The sequence below is a fragment of the Neovison vison genome, chromosome 2, assembly GCF_020171115.1.
Source record: "Neovison vison isolate M4711 chromosome 2, ASM_NN_V1, whole genome shotgun sequence".
NCBI classification, from domain to species: Eukaryota; Metazoa; Chordata; class Mammalia; order Carnivora; family Mustelidae; genus Neogale; species Neogale vison.
Genome location: NC_058092.1, coordinates 42846537 through 42867377, shown reverse-complemented (window position 1 = coordinate 42867377; position 20841 = coordinate 42846537). Strand labels below are relative to the sequence as shown.

At 38.8% G+C, this 20841-nt stretch overlaps 1 protein-coding gene and 1 non-coding gene across 2 annotated transcripts in view; one reads left to right on the top strand and one right to left on the bottom strand.

Annotated features, from left to right (window-relative positions):
* The window catches only part of SCP2 (sterol carrier protein 2), a 109861-nt gene that overhangs the window by 56084 nt on the left and 32936 nt on the right, over positions 1 to 20841 (bottom strand). Inside the window, exons 6-7 of the mRNA XM_044238257.1 lie at positions 15932 to 16058; positions 2299 to 2362 (exon numbers count right to left, since the gene is read on the bottom strand). Coding sequence (XP_044094192.1) covers positions 2299 to 2362; positions 15932 to 16058 — 191 coding nt within the window. The remainder of the gene's footprint in view (positions 1 to 2298; positions 2363 to 15931; positions 16059 to 20841) is intronic.
* Positions 10141 to 10272, top strand: LOC122901600. Its single transcript, XR_006383594.1, has one exon. It is a non-coding gene; the product is annotated as a small nucleolar RNA SNORA63 (small nucleolar RNA).

Genomic DNA, 20841 nt, shown 5'->3' with positions numbered 1-20841 from the left:
GTTATGATCTCAGAGTCGTAGGATCAAGCCCTGCATTGGGCTCTGAGCTCAGCAAGAAGTCTGCTCAAGTTTCTCCCTCTCCCTCCACCCCTCCCTGTACTTGTTTTCCCTCTCTCTCTCTCTCTCTCTCTCTCTCTCAAATAAGTAAATAAATCTTAAAAAAAATAAAATAAAAAGATGTTAAGAGAAGCAATGACATTTGGGTTGGGGATTGATGGGTAAGTAGATATTCACCAAATAAAAGAAAGGCAAAAAGATATTCCAAGGAGAAATAGCAGCTTAACTAAAAACACAAAAGTAAGTGCTATATACTATACTTGGGAAAAAACATGTAATCTGGTGAGGCTAGAGATTGGGAATAGCCAGAAAGTGGCAGGAAAAAAACTGGCAAAGTAGGGGCAATTCGGTGGCTAAGTGGGTTGAGCCTCTGCCTTCATCTCAGGTCGTGGTCTCAAGGTCCTGGGATCGAGTCCCACATCAGGCTCTCTGCTCAGTGGGGGGCCTGCTTCTCCCTCCCCTTCTGTCTGCCTCTCTGCCTACTTGTGATCTCTCTCTCTCTCTCTGTCAAATAAATGAATAATTTTTTCTAAAAAAATAGGGTGCCTGGGTGGCTCAGTGGGTTAAACCCCCTGCCTTCAGCTCAGGTCATAATCCCAGGGTTGTGGGATGGAGCCTTTCATTTCTGTTCAGCAGGGAGCCTGCTTTCTCCTCTCTCTCTGCCTGCCTCTCTGCCTACTTGTGATCTCTGTCTGTCAAATAAATAAAGAAAAAGTCTTAAAAAAAATTAGGAGAATCAGGACACCTAACAGTAGCATGAAACATCAGAGATATGTGGTAATAATCCACTTGTGGTATAAAATATTTCTTGTCATAGTTTTATGTTTGGATATATGACAAAATTTGTTTAGTAGTTCAGAAACAATTTACTGAGCACCTATCATGTTCCAAGCTCTGTGCTGAGCATTAAGAACAGGAAGAGATGGCTCTGGCCCTCACCAAGTTTATGATCTAGTAGGAGAAAATATAATCATTATTTTACCAATACTTAGAATGATCCTGTGCAAGTTGCTTCATTTCTATAAATCTCGTTTTCCTATCTATAAAACGAGAATAAAAATATCTACCTTATAGTGTCCTTGAGAGGATTAAATCAAAATGTATACAAAAATACCTAGCACAGGGGCGCCCAGGTGGCTCAGTGGGTTAAAGCCTCTGCCTTCAGCTTGGGTCATGATCTCAGGGTCCTGGGATAGAGCCCTGCATCAGGCTCTCTGCTCAGCAGGGAGCCTGCTTCCTCCTCTCTCTCTGCCTGCCTCTCTGCCTACTTGTGATCTCTGTCTGTCAAATAAATAACTAAAATCTTAAAAAAAAAAAAAACCCAGCACAGTGACACAGTTGGGATTTAGTAAAGCTAGCTATTACTCTTTTACTGCCTAGTGGTATTCTTTTATAGAGGTTATAGCTAAGTGGCACTAATTCAATTGCCAGTGAACCAATTTTATTCAGCAACCATTAAATACAGGCTATAAGCCTGGCATTGCACTAAGCACGAGGGATTCAAAGACAAATGATCTGTAATACACAGGATGTAATTCTACTTCAGATCATTTAGGATATAAATAACCATATTATTCAATCAGAGTAAGTGTTAATGATACTGACATAACTAAAACATTACTAAAGTAATAAAAATAATTTAATAGAAAGTAATTAAAATGGCTACTAATATGCATTTTATGAACATTTTAAGAAAAGTTTTAAGGAATGGTTTAAAATGATCACTGGTGGGCACCTGAGTGGCTCAGTGGGTTAAGCTGCTGCCTTCGGCTCAGGTCATGATCTCAGGGTCCTGGAATCGAGTCCCACATCAGGCTCTCTGCTCAGCAGGGAGCCTGCTTCCCTCTCTCTCTCTCTCTCTGACTGCCTCTCTCTCTGTCTACTTGTGATCTCTCTCTGTCAAATAAATAAATAAAATCTTTTAAAAAAATGATCACTGGTTATATTCAACTAAAATTATTTAATAAATTTCATTACTGCAGTTGTAATGTATGACCAATTATATCTTTAACACCAACCATTCACATTCTTTTGTAAACTTAAAGGCGCTCTAAACATAAACAGACCCAAAACTAAAACTGTAGTCAAGAGTTTACTTGGGTACAAGCCTTTTATATGAAAAACAATACATATTCTAGTTAATACCTTTGAGGTCTTACATTTGCTTTTTAAGTATAAAGTTACACATTACATAGCGGGATATCCCAGATTTTCATTATTTCATATTTCCTAAGTACTTACGGGTTGTTAACTGAATGTTTATGATTTTTCCATCCAATTTTTGCGAACTGTTCAACTGTTGTTCCTGTTGAGAAAACAAACATCTATTAGCGGGTCAATGCCTTCCTATCACTTATTAACAAACATGGCAATGGTACTCAGTGCCCCGCCAAATATTTCTACCTTTTCCCTGGTATAAATGATCAATTTCAATGACCTTTTCCCTGGTATAAATGAACAACTTCAACACTGATCCCTCATAAAAATTCCTGTAATTAAACTTTAGTATTATTGAATCCACTAATAAGCATATGATATGAAAACAGTTCCAACTGGCCAAGTCTACCTAGTATAACTAGAGTCCAATTTTAAAAACCAGAAAATATAGCCTGAGATTAACAGTGGATGTAAGGCAGGAAAGCACTGCCAGAAATCTTTCAAGGAATGTACCAAAGCTACCCAATACCCATAGATTAAATAAATTTTACAACTCACAGCCTCTAGGACCTGATCCTTCTCCTTCCTTATGATAAAGCAAAAGGGTCTTCAGAAAAGTTACAGCTTAACAAGAAATATTTATGTTTTTAAATTCCCTAACAGAGGGCTTAAAGATTGGTATCAGAAAAACAAAAGCAGGGCGCCTGGGTGGATCAGTGGGTTAAGCCTCTGCCTTCAGCTCAGGTCATGATCTCGCGGTCCTGGGATCGAGTCCCGCATCAGGCTCTCTGCTCAGTGGAGAGCCTGTTTCCCCCTTTCTCTCTGCCTGCCTCTCTGCCTACTTGTGATTTCTCTCTGTGTGTCAAATAAATAAATAAAATCTTTAAAAAAAAAAGCATACATTAAGAAAGTAAAATATGAAAAAATGTTTACTACTTTTTTAAAAAGATATTTTATTTATTCATTTGAGAGAGAAAGAGAGCACGAGCGAGAGAGCAAGAGTGCGAGCAAGGGAGAGGGTCTGAGGGAGAAGGAAAAGCAGACCTACCCAGGGTTCATCCCAAGACCTCAGGAGCATGACCTGAGCTGAAGGCAGATGCTTACCATGAGCCAACCAAGTGCTCCCCCAACACATTTTTTTTTTCTACTTTTAAAAAGTTAAAGCAGCATATGATAGATTTTGAATCCCACTTCAGGGCCAGAAAGGCCAAGGAAGGAGAAAGTCCACTGTAGAAGCTGATATAGTGATGTTAATGTATGGCACAGGAAAATGAAGAGTCCCCATTTCTGCTTCATCTCTATCTTCTCTGGCAGGAGGATGATATTCAGAGCAGAAATAACATACATACAACTCAGCAAATCTTGAAGAAAGTAGAGTCCATACTAGTGATCTCATACCCATAAGAGTGATGATCAGGAGGACGCCAATATGGATTCGGTAAGAATAAGCCATAGCAGATTTATGTCTTGTTTTGATTGGTTTGACTAGTAGATCAGATGAAACACAGTATCTGTATATCAGTAAGACAATTAAAGTTTTTAGGACATCTTTTGGGACAAGGTAAGGAAATACTACGGTGTGGGTTTTGGTTTTTCTTTTGTTTGGGGAGAGCAAACTTTGATGTCACTAAAAAAATGAGGGGGGACACCCAGGTGGCTCAGTTGATTAAGCTTCTGGCTTCAGTTCAGGTCATGCTCAGGTCATGATCCCAGGGTCATGACCCTGCTCAGCAGGGAGCCTGGTTTCCCTTTGCTTGCTGCCCCCCCGTTTGTGCTCGCGCTCTCTCTGACAAATAAATAAATAAAATCTTTAAAAAATAATAAAAATTAAATAAAAATTTTAAAATGAGGGTCCTTTTGTCTAATAAGTTTAGATAATACTGGGTTAAACAAAGTTAAACATATTTCTTTATAGCAAGACATTCAGAGCCTTTACTATTATTACATGTATATTATTACTGTCTAAAAAGGGACTGACGGAAGACACCTGGGTGGCTCAGTTTGTTAAGCATCTGTCCTCGGCTCAGGTCATGATCCCAGAGTCCTGGGATCAAGTCCCACATCAGCCTCCTTGCTCAGCGGAGAGCCTGCTTCTCCCTTTCCCTCTGCCTGCTGCTCCCCATGCTTATGTGTTCTCTCTCTCTCTCTCTGACAAACAAATAAAATCCTTTAAAAAATAAATAAAAATAAAAATAGAAAGTGGTTAAAAGATGATGCATCTCCCAACTTATCTGACCCATGTCACAGAGAATGTTATAAGGTTAACATCCCACAGAACACACTTGTGAAACCACCAGCATTGACTAATGTGCTGTAACCTGGAGAAAAGTCTCTAGTACTCTCCAGTAAACTGGAGAAAAGTCTCTAGTGCTAACCTCTAGCCTCAGCCATGCTCTGGCTAGTATATCTACCAAAAATTGGATCAGAAAATTAAAGGTATGCTCATCAAACCTGAACCTGGGAAGGACTGCTAGAATGTTGAATCCAAATAGATTTCAACAAGGTTTATTAATGGGTTGGAGAGGAATGTAATTAGTTAAAGGACCCAATTCTATTTCTAGAACCCAAAACAACCTGGGAAAAGGAAGAGCAACTATGAGAAAGGCTCTTGAGGTTCTATTTGACTACAAGCTCAATATGATTTAACAGTGTGTTGCAACTACCAGAAAAGCTTACATGTGAACACAGTATCCTCAATGAGACCGGTTATAATGGCTCATGAAACAAGTAAAATGAGAAACAGTTAAAGAGAAGAGAAGTTAAGCACAACATCTCGCTGGCTCAAAAATTTGAAGAGCTATAAAGTGAAAGAGGCTCACGTCTTACGAGCCTCAGGAGACAGATACAGGAGCATGGATGGAAACTACAGGGAGAGAGATCTGATTTCAACAATTGGAATCACCCAAAAATGGAATGAGTGGCCTCTGTTGGTGGCAAGTTTCTTGTCACAAGAAGTACAAATGCTCTGTTGTCACATATTAGAAGATTTACAAGTAATTCATGCATGGATTGGTAGGAAGAGGGGCAACTGAACTGTACAAAAGCACTTGGCATAGTGTCTGATATAAGAGATATTCAATAAGTGTTGATGTCTTTTCTTTTTTTCCTTACCCTGGAATCTAATTAATCTATATCCAATTAATCTATAACCCTTTAAAAAATATTCTGCCAGTGACTTACCATATCTTTATTAAACCTATGTACTAATGATGGGCTTGGTGACCACTGATCCTGAACTGCTAATTCAGATGTTTGGCTATTCAAAGGATACTCCTAGTATAAAAATAGTTCAACCTTCTTGAATCAAATTTTGAAGCCACAAAATACTGCTGATTTAACAGCAGAATGTGAGCTACTACAAACATTTGTATCCATTCATGTTTAGTATACATTCACAAAGAACAATTTCAAATGACAATTTCAGAGCCCATAATATTTTACAGTTTATTAAAAATCTACTGGAGGGGCACCTGGGTGGCTCAGTGGGTTATGCCACTGCCTTCGGCTCAGGTCATGATCTCGCGTCCGGGGATCGAGTCCCGCATCGGGTCTCTCTGCTCAGCAGGGAGCCTGCTTCCTCCTCTCTCTCTCTCTGCCTGCCTCTCTGCCTACTTGTGATCTCTCTCTGTCAAATAAATAAATAAAATCTTAAAAAAAATAAAAATCTACTGGATGAAGAATAACATTTCAACTAAAGTACTGTACATTTATAACTCAAAGTTTGGGCTAGAAAATTATCCAAGTATTCTGAACAATATAAAACTTGAGGAAAGATATAAGCTTATAAACACACCAGGCACAGGATTTCCAGGTAGCTGAGGACAATGAAGGCTGCCTAAATCTCTTCTCTCTCCATATCCTCCAAAAACAACATAGAATGACAAGAACTGCACAAAACCATACCCTCCACAAAACTAGACAAGAGATTACTCATGCTCACTCTTTCTCTGGCTCTCAAAAATAAATAAAATTTTTAAAAATAAAATTAAATAAATAAATAAAACCACCACTGGGAAGAGAAAGACTCCCCCACGAATGTGAAAAGAGTGAACAATATTACTACAGATCAAAGCATGACTGCAGGGAAGGGTCTGAAAAGTACAGAGATTCAAGGTGGTAATCTTTGAAAAGCATAGCTATGGAAGAAAAAAAGGGCGGGGGCGTGCAAAAAGAAAGGGAAAGGTATCCCTTGGCAGCTGGATAGTGAAAGAGGAAAGAGGCAAAGGGGGAAACCTTTAGGGTCCTGCAAGACAAAAAAGAAAGAGAGAGAAATCAGAGGACACACAACCCATTTTTCAAAAAAATCCACTACAGATAGAAGACATTACTACCCTGACATAAGAGGGAGCCACAGAACCAGGAATCACCCCATATCACAATGCAATAAAACTAAAAAGCATTTTTTTAAAGATTGTATTTATTTATTTGACAGAGGGAAAAAGACAGCAAGAGAGGGAACACAAGCAGGAGCAGGGGGAGAGGGAGAAGCAGGCTCCCCACTGATAGGGGAGTTGGATGCGGGGCTTGATCCCAACACCCTAGGATCATGACCTGAGCCAAAGGCAGACACTTAACAACTGAGCCACCCAGGCACCTCAAAACTAAAAATTATTAATAAATTTTAAAAATTAAGAGGTGCGTGGGTGGCTCAGTCAGTTAAGCGTCTGACTTGATTTTGGCTGAGGTCATGATCTCAGTGTTGTGACACTGAGCCTCACATTGGGCTCCAAGCTGGCCATGGAATCTGCTTAAGATTCTCTCTCCCCATCTTCCTCTGCCCCTCCCCACTGCTACCGCTGGCCCATATGCACACGCATGCTCTCTCTAAATAAATAAATAAAGTAAAATAAAATAAGATAAAAGCACATCTAGAAATTTAAAAAATATTTCCATGAAACAACTCCTAGGTAAAAAATAAATTATTAAAGAAATGCAAATGGAAATTATAAAATTCACTGTAAACAATTCATATCACAATCAATGTGATAGGTTTAAAGCAGCAATCAGGAAAACACACAGCACTAAACACAAGAAAGAAAGAGTGATAAAATGTAATATTATTTGGCAATGAAGAGAAATAATGTCCTTGTACATGCTATGCATGAATGAACTGGGAAGACATTATACTAAGTGAAAGAATCCAGTCACAAAGGCCACATATTATGATTCCATTTAAAGAAAATGTCCAGAATATGCAAATCCATAATAACAGAAGGCAGACTAGTGGCTGCCAAGTGCCTGAGAGGAGTAGATAATGGAGAAGACCACTAATGGGTATGAGGCTTCCTTTTGGGGTGATGAAAATGTTCTGAGATTAGGTAGCGGTAATGGATGCACAACTCTGAATATAGTAAAAATCACTGAGTTGTACACTTCAAAAGAGTGACTTTAATGGGATGTGAATTATATCTCAATGAAGTTGTCATTAAAAAGAAAGAAAATGTATTAGATTTCCAACTCAAAAACTAGAAAAACAACAACTGAAGTAAACTAAAAGAAAGTACAAGGAAGATATAAGCAGAAATTAATTTGGTAAAGAATAAAAAGAGTAGACATAATCAAGATCTTGTTATTTTAAAAATTTACAAATAGGCAAACTACTACTAATTTAATTTTTAAAAGGAGAAAGCATGAATACACAAAAAATAAAAAGTAACAAGAGAAGGGCACCTGGGTGGCTCAGATGATTGAGCCTTGGCTGGTTTGGTTTCAACTGGTTGACTTTGGTTGACTTGGTTTCAGCTCAGGTCCTGATCTCAGAGTCTTGGGATAGAGCTCTGAGACATGCTCACCACTCAGTGGGGAGTCTGCTTGAGATTCTCTCCCTCCTCCTCTCCCTCTACCCTTCCCCTGCTCATGCTTGCACACACTCTCTCTCAAATAAATAAATCAATCTTAAAAAAAAATAGCAAGAGGAAAATACCATTGAAATAGAAACAAGTTTTAAAATTGTAAAAGACTACTTTTCTGACTTCTGTATAAAGATTTGGAAATCTAAATGAAATGGATAATTTCCTAGAGATATACAGACTGCCCCAAATGACCTCACTAAAGATAAGATATTTAAACATAAAGAAATATATAGGGGTGCCTGGATGGCACAGTCATTAAGTGGCTGCCTTCGACTCAGGTCATGATTCCAGGGTCCTGGGATTGAGGCCTGCATCAGGCTCCCTGCTCAGTGGGGAGCCTGCTTCTCCCTCTCCCACTCTTCCTGCTTGTGTTCCCTCTCTCGCTGTGTCTTCCTCTGTCAAATAAACAAAATCTTTAAAAATAAATAAAAATAAAAAATAAAAGCAATACTAAAAGCAACTAAAAATTGGGTCTGCTTTAAACAGAAACATAAATAGATAGATACAAATTACCAAGCAACTACCAAAAAGAAAAAGAGAGAAAAATAGGCCAAGATGGTTTCACAGGGAATTCTACCAAACCTACAAAGTATTGTAGTCCCAATACTCCACAAACTGTATCAGAGCATTAAAAGTAAAGAAAGTCTTCCTATTTCTTTTTATAAGGGAAGTATAAAATTAATACAACTTGGTATTAAAACAAGGGAAAAAGATAAAGACAAAGGAAAAAAGAAAATTGTACATCAATATCACTTACAAATATTGATTTAAAGTACTACATAAAATAAAATAGTGACAGAATCTAACCCCCCCACACACAAAAATCAATACATCATGACCAAGTGTCATTCATTTCAGATATGCAAAGTTGGTTCAATATCAGCAATCCATTAATAAAATATTCTAATAATATATCTAAATGAGGGACATAATGCAATTAATTCAACAGGTGCTGGAAAAAGCCTTTAACAAAATATAATTTCCCATTCCTAAAAAATAAGAAAACAACTAAAAAAAACAACTGATGAATATTTTCTGAACACAACAAAATTATATATGTATATATACACACACACATATATTTATGAGCCTGAAGCCAGCAGCCAGAATCTTATTTAATGGGGTAAGACAATATAGGTATGGAAATTCATCCATTCATTCAACAAATATTTATTTACATATGCTAGGGACTATAGAAGAGAAAGGAAAAAACAAACAAACCAACTTTCTTCTGTCTAGATTACATGCCAAGCACTGTACTAAGCTGGGTATATTGAAAGTAAACAAAATAGACAGGGATCCTGCTTTCATGGAGTTTACAGAACAATGAGGAAGACAAAAATTAAACAAATAAAAACACACAACATATATATGAATGTAAATATTGCCAGATGCTATATGAAAGAAAGCAATACGGGGCTATCTATGAGCAAGAATAACAGGAAGACATACTTCAATTTGAATGCTCTAGGATGGTCTTTCTTTGAAAATTAATTAATTACAGAACACCTGTTTTGTGCCAAGCACTGATCTTAGTACAGTCACTGAATAGGGAATAAAACAAAACTCAGTGGCCTTATAGAACTTAGATTCTGGCTAGAAGAGATGGTCAATAGAGAAAAAATACATATGCCAAATTTTTGTAAGTGTTCTATAAAATAGTAAAGCAGGAGACAGAGGATAGGGAGTTCTGGGAAAGAGGGTGATGAAAGAAGCGGATGACAATGTTGAAGCAAAGACCTGATGGAGTAAGCACTGATGGGATCTTAGGGTAGAGAATTCCAGAATTGGAAACAGCAAGGCTGCCTGAAGTAGGAATGTGCTTACTGTTCTCAAAAACAGAAAGGATAATGTGGCTAGAGTACAATGGTGAAAGAACAAAATGGTAAGAGATGAGGTCAGAAAGCTACAGAGGGTGGGAGACCAGAGAGTGTAGAAGTTTGTAGCTGTAAATTTCAATCTGTTTGTAGCTAAATTTGTAGCTAAGTTTCAATCTGAGTGTGATGAGAACACATGGAGAGTTTTGAGCAAAGGAGTGAAATGATCTGGATTATATTTTAAACACACCGTTCTGAAGGAGGATTTAGATTATAATACAGCTATTAAGTACTGCGTTGTCCTTCCCACTGCTCAAAATAAAGTTGTTTCTTAACTACACCTGTCTGTTATACTCCTATAGCAGCCAGGGATGATTGGTCACATACATGTCAATAAAATTAAATATTGAGGGGCGGTTGGATGGCTCAGTGGGTTAAAGCCTCTGCCTTCGGCTCAGGTTGTGATCCCAGAGTCCTGGGATCAAGCCCCGCACAGGCTCTCTGCTAAGCGGGAAGCCTGCTTCCTCCTCTCTCTCTCTGCCTACTTGTGATTTCTGTCTGTCAAATAAATAAATAAAATCTTAAAAAATTAAATATTGATTTGACTGGTGATTTTTGAATTAAAAAACAAAACAAACAAAACACTGCTCTGGCTATAAAGTACAGATTTGCCTGCAGAGATACACAAGCAAAAGCAGAAAAACCAATTAGGACTTCTACAAGCCAGGTAAGAAATGATAGTGGCATGCACTGTAGTATAAGTGCATGAAAGGGTGAGAAACGGATACTGAAAAATGAGTGAAAAGGTTTGCCAATACAGTGAATGTCAAGTTCAAGTAGAATCAAAAACAGCTTCAAGGTTTTTGGCCAAAGGTCCTAGAAAGATGGAATTACCATTTACTGAATGGGGAAAACTTCAGGAAGAATAGGGGGAAAAGGGGGAGTTCAGGGAAAGAATTAGGGCATCAGTTTTAGACATACTAAATTTGAGATACCAATTAGACATCCAAGTAGAGATACTTTTGTAAAGTGTTGGAGATATGAGACAAGTTGCTGTTGTTTTTTTTAAGACCTAAAAGATGGGGGTGCCTGGGTGGCTCAGTCAATTAAGCATCTGACTCTTGATCTCAGCTCAGTTCTTGATCTTGGTGTTGTGAATTCAAGCCCCATCTTGGGCTCCATGCTGGGCATGGAACCTACCTTAAAAAAAAAAAAGGAGGGGGGCATCTGGGTAGCTCAGTGCGTTAAGCCTCTGCCTTTGACTCAGGTCATGATCTCAGGGTCCTGAGCTCTCTGCTCTCTGCTCAGTGGGGAGCCTGCTTCCCTTTCTCTCTCTGCTTGCCTCTCAGCCTACTTATGATGGGTCTCTGTCAAATAAATAAACAAAATCTTTGGGGGGAAAAATAAGGATGAGGACAGATGACCGTGAAAGAATGGAGTAAAGAGCATTGTAGCCAAAGGGAAGGGAATATGAGACTCTAAGGCAGAAAAATGTTTGGCTTACTGAAGAGACAGAAAAAAGGCCAGTGTGCTTAAACCCAAGAGACTATACAACCAGGATGAAAACAATAAGAAATTATTTTTTTAAATACAGAGTCTCCTTATTCTACAATAACAAATGATACATATTTTGGTACCTAAATGGTACAGACTATATCCCTCACAAAACTCGTATGTTGAAGCCCTAACCCTCAATGTAATGGTATTTGGAAATGGGACTCCTTGGAGGTAATTAGAGTAGATGAGGTCATGAGGGTGAGGCCTTCATGATGGGTTAGTGCCCTTCTCTTTTTAAAAAGGATTAGAGAGGGGCACCTGGGTGGCTCAGTGGGTTAAGCCTCTGCCTTCAGCTCAGTTCATGATCTCAAGGTCCTGGGATTGAGCCCCACGTCGGGTTCACTGCTCAGCAAGGAGCCTGCTTCCCCAATTCTCTCTCTGCCTGCCTCTCTGCCTACTTGTGGTCTCTCTCTGTCAAATAAATAAATAAAATCTTTAAAAAAATAAAAAATAAAAAGGAGAAGAGAAAGATGTTTCCTTCTCTCACTCTGTCTCTCATTCTCTCTCTCTGCACCCACACACAAAAAGAGGTCATTTAAGTATACATGAGAGGGCAGCGAACCAATAAAGCTATCTTGCACCTTGATCTTGGACTTCTCAGCCTCTAGAATTGTGAGAAATGAATTTTTGTTATTTGAGCTACCCAGTCTGTGGTATTTTGCTAGAGCAGCCTGAGCAAACTAATATACTGGAATTGGGGTTACACTAAACAAAAATGTAAAATATGTGAATGGCTTTGGAACAGAAGATGGTTATAAGGAAACTGCTAGTGATAGCCTAAAGTGCCTTAAATAAACTATTAATAGAAGCCTCCAGATCCTTTGAGGATGCTAGTGGTGAAGGTTTGCAAAATGATAAAACCTTACTGAGGACGGGAGGAAAGGAGAGCCTTGCCACAATGGGAGCAGAAATTATAATAACTATTATCTGCAGTTATGTGAAAATTAGATAAGGAAAATATTGAAGGTGCCACATGGTTTCTTCTTGCATTTATAGAAAATAATCTATATTGCTATATTGAGGAAAGGGCTATTAAATAAAAAGAACTCAAGACTTGATGGTCTTGAAAATTCAAGTTTCTCAAAATGGGAAAAGATGCTAAAATTAAGAAGTATCATTTGAGCAAAGATCAAATCCAGGGCACTGCCAGGAAAAAAATGATCCAAAGATGAGGCCCAGGGTATGACAAATCTTTTGTTAAAGATCTCAGATCAGAAGTGATGCCTCAGGGGCGCCTGGGTGGCTCAGTGGGTTAAAACGTCTCTGCCTTCAGCTCAGGTCATGATCCCAGGGTCCTGGGATGGAGCCCCATGTCGGGCTCTCTGCTCAGCAGGGAGCCTGCTTCCTCTGTCTCTCTCTGCCTGCCTCTCTGCCTACTTGTGATCTCTGTCTGTCAAATAAATAAATAAAATCTTTAAAAAAAAAAAAAGTGATGCCTCAGAATATAGTTTGAATAGAAAAAAGCCCTCTAAAGAGGAAAAGCCTCTGCCTCACAAATCCTCTATCAAAGAACTACAAGGAAGCTTAAGAATGTTGTCCCTCAGCCATCTCAGAAAGGACCCAAGGAAGAGAGCTTATCTCAAAGGCATTTGCAGGTATAGCTTTTTGTTTATGGAGTGACCCAAGGAGATTCACATGAGACCCACAAAATTCTTAAGATAAAAATAATCTACATAGAGGATTCTTGGGTATTAACATTCTATTTTTTACCTGGTAGGTGGTTTTGGTGACAGTGAGGAGCTGAGAATTCAGTAAGCTGTATATTTATGTTTTGTGCACTTCTCTGTATTGAGTTTTAATGCTCAGCAATGAGAAAATTTTTAAAAAACTTTGTATTTCTTTGACAGACAGAGATCCAAAGGAGGCAGAAAGGCAGGCAGAGAGAGAGGAAAGGAAGCGGGCTCCCTGCTGAGCAGACCCTGGGGTCATGACCTGAGCCAAAGGCAGAGGCTTAACCCACTGAGCCGCCCAGGCACCCAACAATGAAAAAAAAAAAATTTTTTTTTAAGATATTTTTTATTTATTTGACAGAGAGAGAGAGAGAGAGATCACAAGTAGGCAGAGAGAGAGGAGGAAACGGGCTCCCTGCTGAACAGAGAGCCCGATGCAGGGCTCAATCCCAGGACCCTGGGATCATGACCTGAGCCAAAGGCAGAGGCTTTAACCCACTGAGCCACCCAGGTGCCCTGATGATTCATGTTTCTGCTTTGATTATCTAAATGGATAGAAGTGCCAATTACTGAGATGAGAAAAACTAGAAAATGAACAAGTTTAAAATTACGGGAGAACACAATGAAGAGTCTGCGTCTGAACATATTAAATTTGGGACACCTGAGTAGCTCTGTCAGTTAAGTGCCTTTGACTCAGGTCATGATCCCAGGGTCCTGGGATCGAGCCCTGGCACCAGGCTCCTTGTTCAGTGGTGAGCCTGCTCCTCCCTCTGCCTGCTGCACCCCCTGCTTGTGCTCTGTCTCTCGCTCTCTCTGACAAAAAAAAAAAAAAAAGAACTTTAAAAAAAATGAAAAACAAAAATGAACATGTTAAATCTGAGATGCCTATTAAAGCAGAGATCCAAGATGCCAACTAGGTATGTGAGTACAGAGGCCATCACTGGTCCCCCTCTCCCTGCAAGTATATTACTTTGGGTATTTTTTCCTCACAGGACTAATAACTACCTGAAATTATCTTCATTTTTTTCATGTGTTATTGTCTGACTCAAACTAGAAATTTAAGCAAAAATTTCACATCTCATCTGCTTGTGAATGAATCTGCTTGACAGCTTGTGAATGTATGCACTAATCCACTTAATTATTTTTCCCTCTTAAATGTCCTTTTAGGTCTATCTTTGTAGTTTCCTACCACAAAAGAAATGAAATATATTTCCCTATCCCTTGATTCCAAGTTTGCCATTAACTTGCTTTGGTCAACAGCCTAAGTTTCAAAAGGCTTTACATGTTGCAGATAACCCCCTTGTCCTTCTGCTGTCACCATGAAAAGAACATGCCTGGGCCAGCCTTCTGGTCCCAGGAAGAGGAGAGACGTATGACCCTACCATACAAGAGTAGAACAGAGTTTCCAACCAATCAATAGTCATATGATTAACCCAAACAATCTCTGAGCTCAGCTTAGATGAGCTGATTCCCAATCTACTAATTTGTAAACTCTAATAATAAATCATTATTTTTTAAAATCACTGAGTTTTGGCATGCTTTATTACAAAGCAATAACAAACTGATATACTGCTATAGTCCAATGCCTAGAAGTGCCTAGAATATAATGAGAGCTCAAAAAATATTTTAATTGAAAAGGAAATGGACAGGAATATCCAAAGAGGTAAGAAAAACCAGGAGAATGAGATGTCATGAAAGCCAAGAGAAGAGTAAGTTTTAAAGAAGGAAGTGGTCAAAGGGATTAACGGTGCCCTCGTTTGTTAAATTAGAATTGAAATATACGCAACATGGTGCTCAGTGGTAGCCTTGAGAATGGAGGGAAGCCAGATTGGAATGCACTGAGTTTTAAAATGTAGGAAATAGCTATAGGAAAGAAAATTCTCACGGCCAAAAACTAGCAATGCTCCTCCCACCATTCTTCCTTGAAGATTTTTTTTCCTTTCTAATTATTTGGTCTATCAAACAACCTGGGATATTTTTCCTAGAGAGAACAGGAATATTGACGTTTGAGTATGATCATTTCCTTTCTTATCTAATAGTACACAGCAAGGCACTGATTCAGGGTCATACAATTAAAAAAAAAAAATCCTATCTGCACCATCCCATGCTTTAACTAACTTCTAAGGCAAGCCAATCATTGATCATCAGTCAAAAAATTAGGATGCAAATCAAAATGCAAATCAACTATGAAATTTAAATCTAAGAAAACATTGTGAAATGACAGATGATGGATTCTTGGTGAATTCAAGTACTAAGAATTAAATTTGGCTATATAAACATTACCAACAGCATGCTTTAAGTGTCATCATATTCAGAACTGATGAACCTCAATTTATAGTTCATGATTAAAGGGGACAAGATTGGGTGCCTGGGTGGCTCAGTGGGTTAAGCCGCTGCCTTCAGCTCAGGTCATGATCTCAGGGGCCTGGGATCGAGTCCCGCATCGGGCTCTCTGCTCAGCAGGGAGCCTGCTTCCTCCTCTCTCTCTCTCTCTCTCTGTCTGCCTCTCTGCCCACTTGTGATCTCTCTTTGTCAAATAAATAAATAGAATCTTTAAAAAAAAAGGGGGGGACAAGATTTATGTTATTTTTCCTATTTCAATTTCCTGGTGTGGAACACTCTACGTATTTCCCATATGCTGTCCTATATATAAATATTTTCTCTGAAACTAAATCCTAGGTGGACTATTTCTCCAACTTAATTCAAAAACCGTTTTATATCTTATATATCCTGACATTGTCCACAGATCCTGAATAAATTCCTGTTGTTTCTCATCACATGCATACAACTACCAATAGGCCTTAAATTTTTTTTAACATACCATATTTTTCCATGTGCTCTTTTCCAGCAAACGCAAACATCTGAGGAACAACTGGTTTGGCAGACAATCCATATTTATTGATCAGGACCTCAAGATGTTTATCAACTGGGTTGGTCCTATGTGAAGACTGAGAGAGAGGGGAAGAAATTAGTAAGTATGTGATATGATAATTGTCTCTTTTGACTATTACAGTATTACTAAAACATATACATATTCTAAGTACACAGTAAAGCAAAAATAAGCAATGTGAATAAAATCAGTCAGGAAATGCTTTGCAGGGAAACATGGAAAGGAAAAACAATCAAGTGAGGAATTAATTTTTCATAAAATATCTAAAGAATCCAGTGGGGAGTGGGGAGATGCCTGGATAGCTCAGTCAGTTACGTGCCTAACTCTTGGTTTCAGCTCAGGTCATGATCTCGTCTCGTGGGATTGAGCCCCTCATTGGGCTCTGCACTCAACGTGGAGTCTGTTTTGGATTCTCTCTCCCTCTCCCTCTTGCTCTCTCTCTCTCTGTCTCAAATAAATAAATAAAATCCTTAACAAATAATAAGAAAATAAAAATAAATAAAGACTCCAGTAGGTACCCATAACTACTCAAGATGCTGGGGATATAATGTGAATAAAATAGGTAAAGCCTCTGCTCATCTGGCATTTACATCTGTGGCAGGGAGGGGCAAAGATAGAAGATAAAAATAAATTAAAATGTAAGTAGGGGTGCCTGGGTGGCTCAGTCAGTTGAGCATCTTACTCTTGCTTTGAGCTCAAACATGATCTCAGGGTTGTGGGATCAAGCTCTGCCTCAGTTCTGTGCTCAGTGCTGAGTCTGCTTGTCCCTCTCCTTCTGCTCCTCCCCCACTCACTTGCTCTCTCACTTTCAAATACATAAATATTTTTTAAAAATGTAAATAATATTATTTTCCTACCCCCCAAACCTCCCACATTGCATCTCCGCAAGATGGGATCAGGAGGGAGGCAAAACACAAGAGACTCTTACTATCACAAAACAAACTGAGAGTAAAAAAAAAAAAAAAAGAACTGAGGGTGACTGGGGGAATGGGGGTAGGGAGAGGGTGGTGGGGTTATGGACATTGGGAAGGGTATGTGATATGGTGAGTGCTGTGAAGTGTGTAAACCTGGCGATTCACAGACCTGTACCCCTGGGGCTAATAAGACATTATATGTTAATATAAATAAATAAATAAATAATCTTTAAAAATGTAAATAATAATGTTATAAAGAAGAATAAATCTAAGTAAGGGAATAAAGACTGGGGATAGGAAGTGTTACTTTAAACACAACTGTCAGGGAAGTTCTCACTGACCAACGGTATTTGAGCAGGAATGTGAAGCAGTAAGGAGTAAGTCATTTGGGTAATCTTGGGAGAGAAGAATTCTAGGCAAAGGGAACAGCAACAAAAAGGATCCTAAGGCAGGAGCATGCTTGGGTGTTTGAGAAAAGAAGTGAATTAGGATTAGAATAAAGCAATACTCAGAAAGTATAATCACCTTTGTTTCTATGGTGCTAGAGTGCAAGAACATATTTCCTAATACTAATATTCCACAAAGGGAAAGCTAACAGTTTCTTCTCAGTTTACCTACTAGATTATGAACTCCCTGAAGTCATGAATTCTTTTTTATATTTGTACCTTTGTACAAATACCCAATGCCTAGCATATGGACTGAAACATAGAAAACATTCTATGGGGCACCTGGGTGGCTCAGTGGGTTAAAGCCTCTGCCTTCAGCTCAGGTCATGATCCCAGGGTCCTGGAATGGAGCCCTGCATCGGGCTCTCTGCTCCGCAGGGAGCCTGCTTCCCCCTCTCTCTCTGCCTGCCTCTCTGCCTACTTGTGATCCCTCTCTCTCTATCAAATAAATAAAATCTTTAAAAAAGAGGGGAAAAAAAATAAGAAAACATTCAATAAATAACTGTTGAATGAATAAATGATGATTATTTTGTGATCCACAAGGCCTTCCAGAGGGTATACTGTTCAGCCATTCTCTTTGAAGAAGAGAAAATAGTCTTTTTATTTATTTATTTATTTATTTTTTGTAGGCTCCATGCCCAGCATGGAGCTCAATGCGAGACTTGAACTCATGACCATGAGATCAAGACCTGAACTGAGATCAAGAATCAGATGCTCAGGGGCACCTGGGTGGCTCAGTGGGTTAAAGCCTCTGCCTTCGGCTCAGGTCATGATCCCAGAGTCCTCGGATAGAGCCCCACATCGGACTCTCTGCTCAGCAGGGAGCCTGCTTCCTCCTCCCTCTCTCTGCCTACCTCTCTGCCTACTTGTGATCTCTGTTTGTCAAATAAATAAATAACATCTTAAAAAAAAAAAAGAATCAGATGTTCAGGGTACCTGGGTGGCTCAGTGGGTTAAGCCTCTGCCTTTGGCTTGGGTCATGATCTCAGTGTCCTAAGATCCTGCTCTCTGCTCAGCAGGGAGCCTACCTCCCCCTTTCTCTCTGCCTCCCTCTCTGCCTACTTGTAATTTCTCTGTCTGTCAAATAAATAAGTAAAATCTTAAAAAAAAAAATCATATGCTCAACCAACTGAGCTACTCAGGCACCGCAAGAAAAAATAATCTTAAAGGAAGAAAATAAGTTTCAGATATGATAAAGAGCTTGAGAATCCAAAGTATACTTTAATATAAATAGGTCTTGTGTAATCTCTGAACACAGAAATCTAAAAAATAAGTACCTATAATTATGTGTTTGGATGGCTACAGATGGAAATTTTTTTCTGCCAAAGGAAATTTTGAAAAACAAAGAGAAAATGTTCATTGTTGGGCGCCTGGGTGGCTCAGTGGGTTAAGCCGCTGCCTTCAGCTCAGGTCATGATCTCAGGGTCCTGGGATCGAGTCCCACATTGGGCTCTCTGCTCAGTGGAGAGCCTGCTTCCCCTCTTTCTCTGCCTTCCTCTCTGCCTACTTGCGATTTCTCTCTCTCTGTGTCAAATAAAGAAATAAAAAAAATCTTTAAAAAAAATGTTCATTGTTAAGTTAAAAAAAGGATGCTAATTAAAACAATGTGGACTACAACATGATGGAGATTTATCCTTCTACATTAACCAACTAAAAACCTGGACAAAATATACAAAGCAATCGTTTTCAGACAATGTACAAGTAGAAAGCATTGTATAGTGACCTTTGAGTTAAGGAAAATAAGTAAGATGAGCATTATGATTGTCCCCAGATTGCTTCCTGTAAAGAGTAGGGAAGAGTAACACAGAGTCCAGCAGTCTTCCTAAGTTGAAGAAACAGAGTTCAGAGAAACCAAGGCATCTAGAATTCACAGAAAAAAGAAAGATAGAGTGGGGGCAAGCATATGCACATGCTCTGAACATGCAAATAGTGTTGAGTCTTCAGTGAGTCTGATCAATACATGAAAATGAGGAAACTACTGAGATAAGGAAAAAAAAAATCACTGAACAGGAGCAAACAGAACAATTCCCAATGCTCACACAGGGCCAGAAATAGTTTTTATTCTCAACAACCATAAAAGAAAGATCTCCTAACATATGGGGTATCAATAGAATCCTAAGGTTATTGCCCGAAAGGCCAGGTCAGATTAGCCTACAAATAAGGCTGTTCTGATTCTACCTAACAGAGCTTAAAGGCAAATCTCAAAAAGGATCAAACCGTTTCTAAAAGAAACTTGCCCAGAACACATCCCCACATAGTTAAAAGAATATAAAAATTTAACACCCAACAAAGTAAAATGTACAATGTCTAGCATCCAATCACAGATCATAAGGTATGCAATGAAATAGAAAAATACAACCTGCAAAGAGTAGACTACCAATCAATAGAAAGACTTAGAAATGACACACAGTAGATTTAACAGATACCACTAAGAGGGTTCATAAATATACTCCAATTGTTTAAGAAGGCAGAAACATAAGCATGACAATGAAAAATATGGAAGAAATAAAAGAAGACCCACACAGAACCTTTAGAGATTTAAAAAAATACAGTATCTGAAATGGAAAGTACAATGAATGCAATTAACAGCAGACTAGACAAGATAGCAGATTAGTGAACTTAGGTACATATCAAAAAATACATGAAGAGAAAAAAAAACTCTAGAAAAAAATTAAGAAAGCATCAGTGAGTCATAGAACAATCAAATTTAGTAAGTGTATCACTGGAGTTCCAGAAAAAGAGAAAATGGGGAGAAAGAGAAGTGAGAAGAAAGATATTTAAGATATAATGACTGGGGACACTGGATGGCTCAGTCAGTTAAGCATCCAACTACTGATTTTACCTCAGGTCATGATCTCAGGGTTGTGATATCGAGCCCCGCATTAGCTCCATGCTCAGCACTGAGTCTATTCCTCTCCCTCTCCATCTCCTCCCACTCATGCTTTCTCTCTCTCTCTCTAATAAATAAAAAAATAAAATCAAAGACATAAAGGCTGAAATTTTTCCAAATCTGATGAAAACTATAACTCAAAAATCCAAGAACCTCAAGAAACACCGAGCACAAAAAAAACATGATAAAACTTCACCAAAGTACATAATAAAATTGGTTAAAATTCAGTGATAAAGATAAAATCTTAAAAGCAACCAGAGAAAAAGGCACGTTAAGAATATAGGAACAGAGGCAAGATAGCAGAGGTGTAGGGAACCTCGTTGCTGCCACCGGTCCCCTGAATTGAGCTGGATATCTACCAAAGCTACGAAATCAGCGTGAGATGTAAGAATATCCATCTGGATCGCTACACTCAGAAAAACACCACCAGGGTGAGTGGTGGCTTCCAATGCTCCAGATTTTCCTCAGGTTCATCTTGCCTGAGTCGTGGTTGATATTTCGGACTCTGTATATTCCCTCAACCATCCCTCAAGAGAATGACTAGGAGGAGGAATTCCCAAAAAAGGAAAGAACCAGAGACAATGGCCTCTG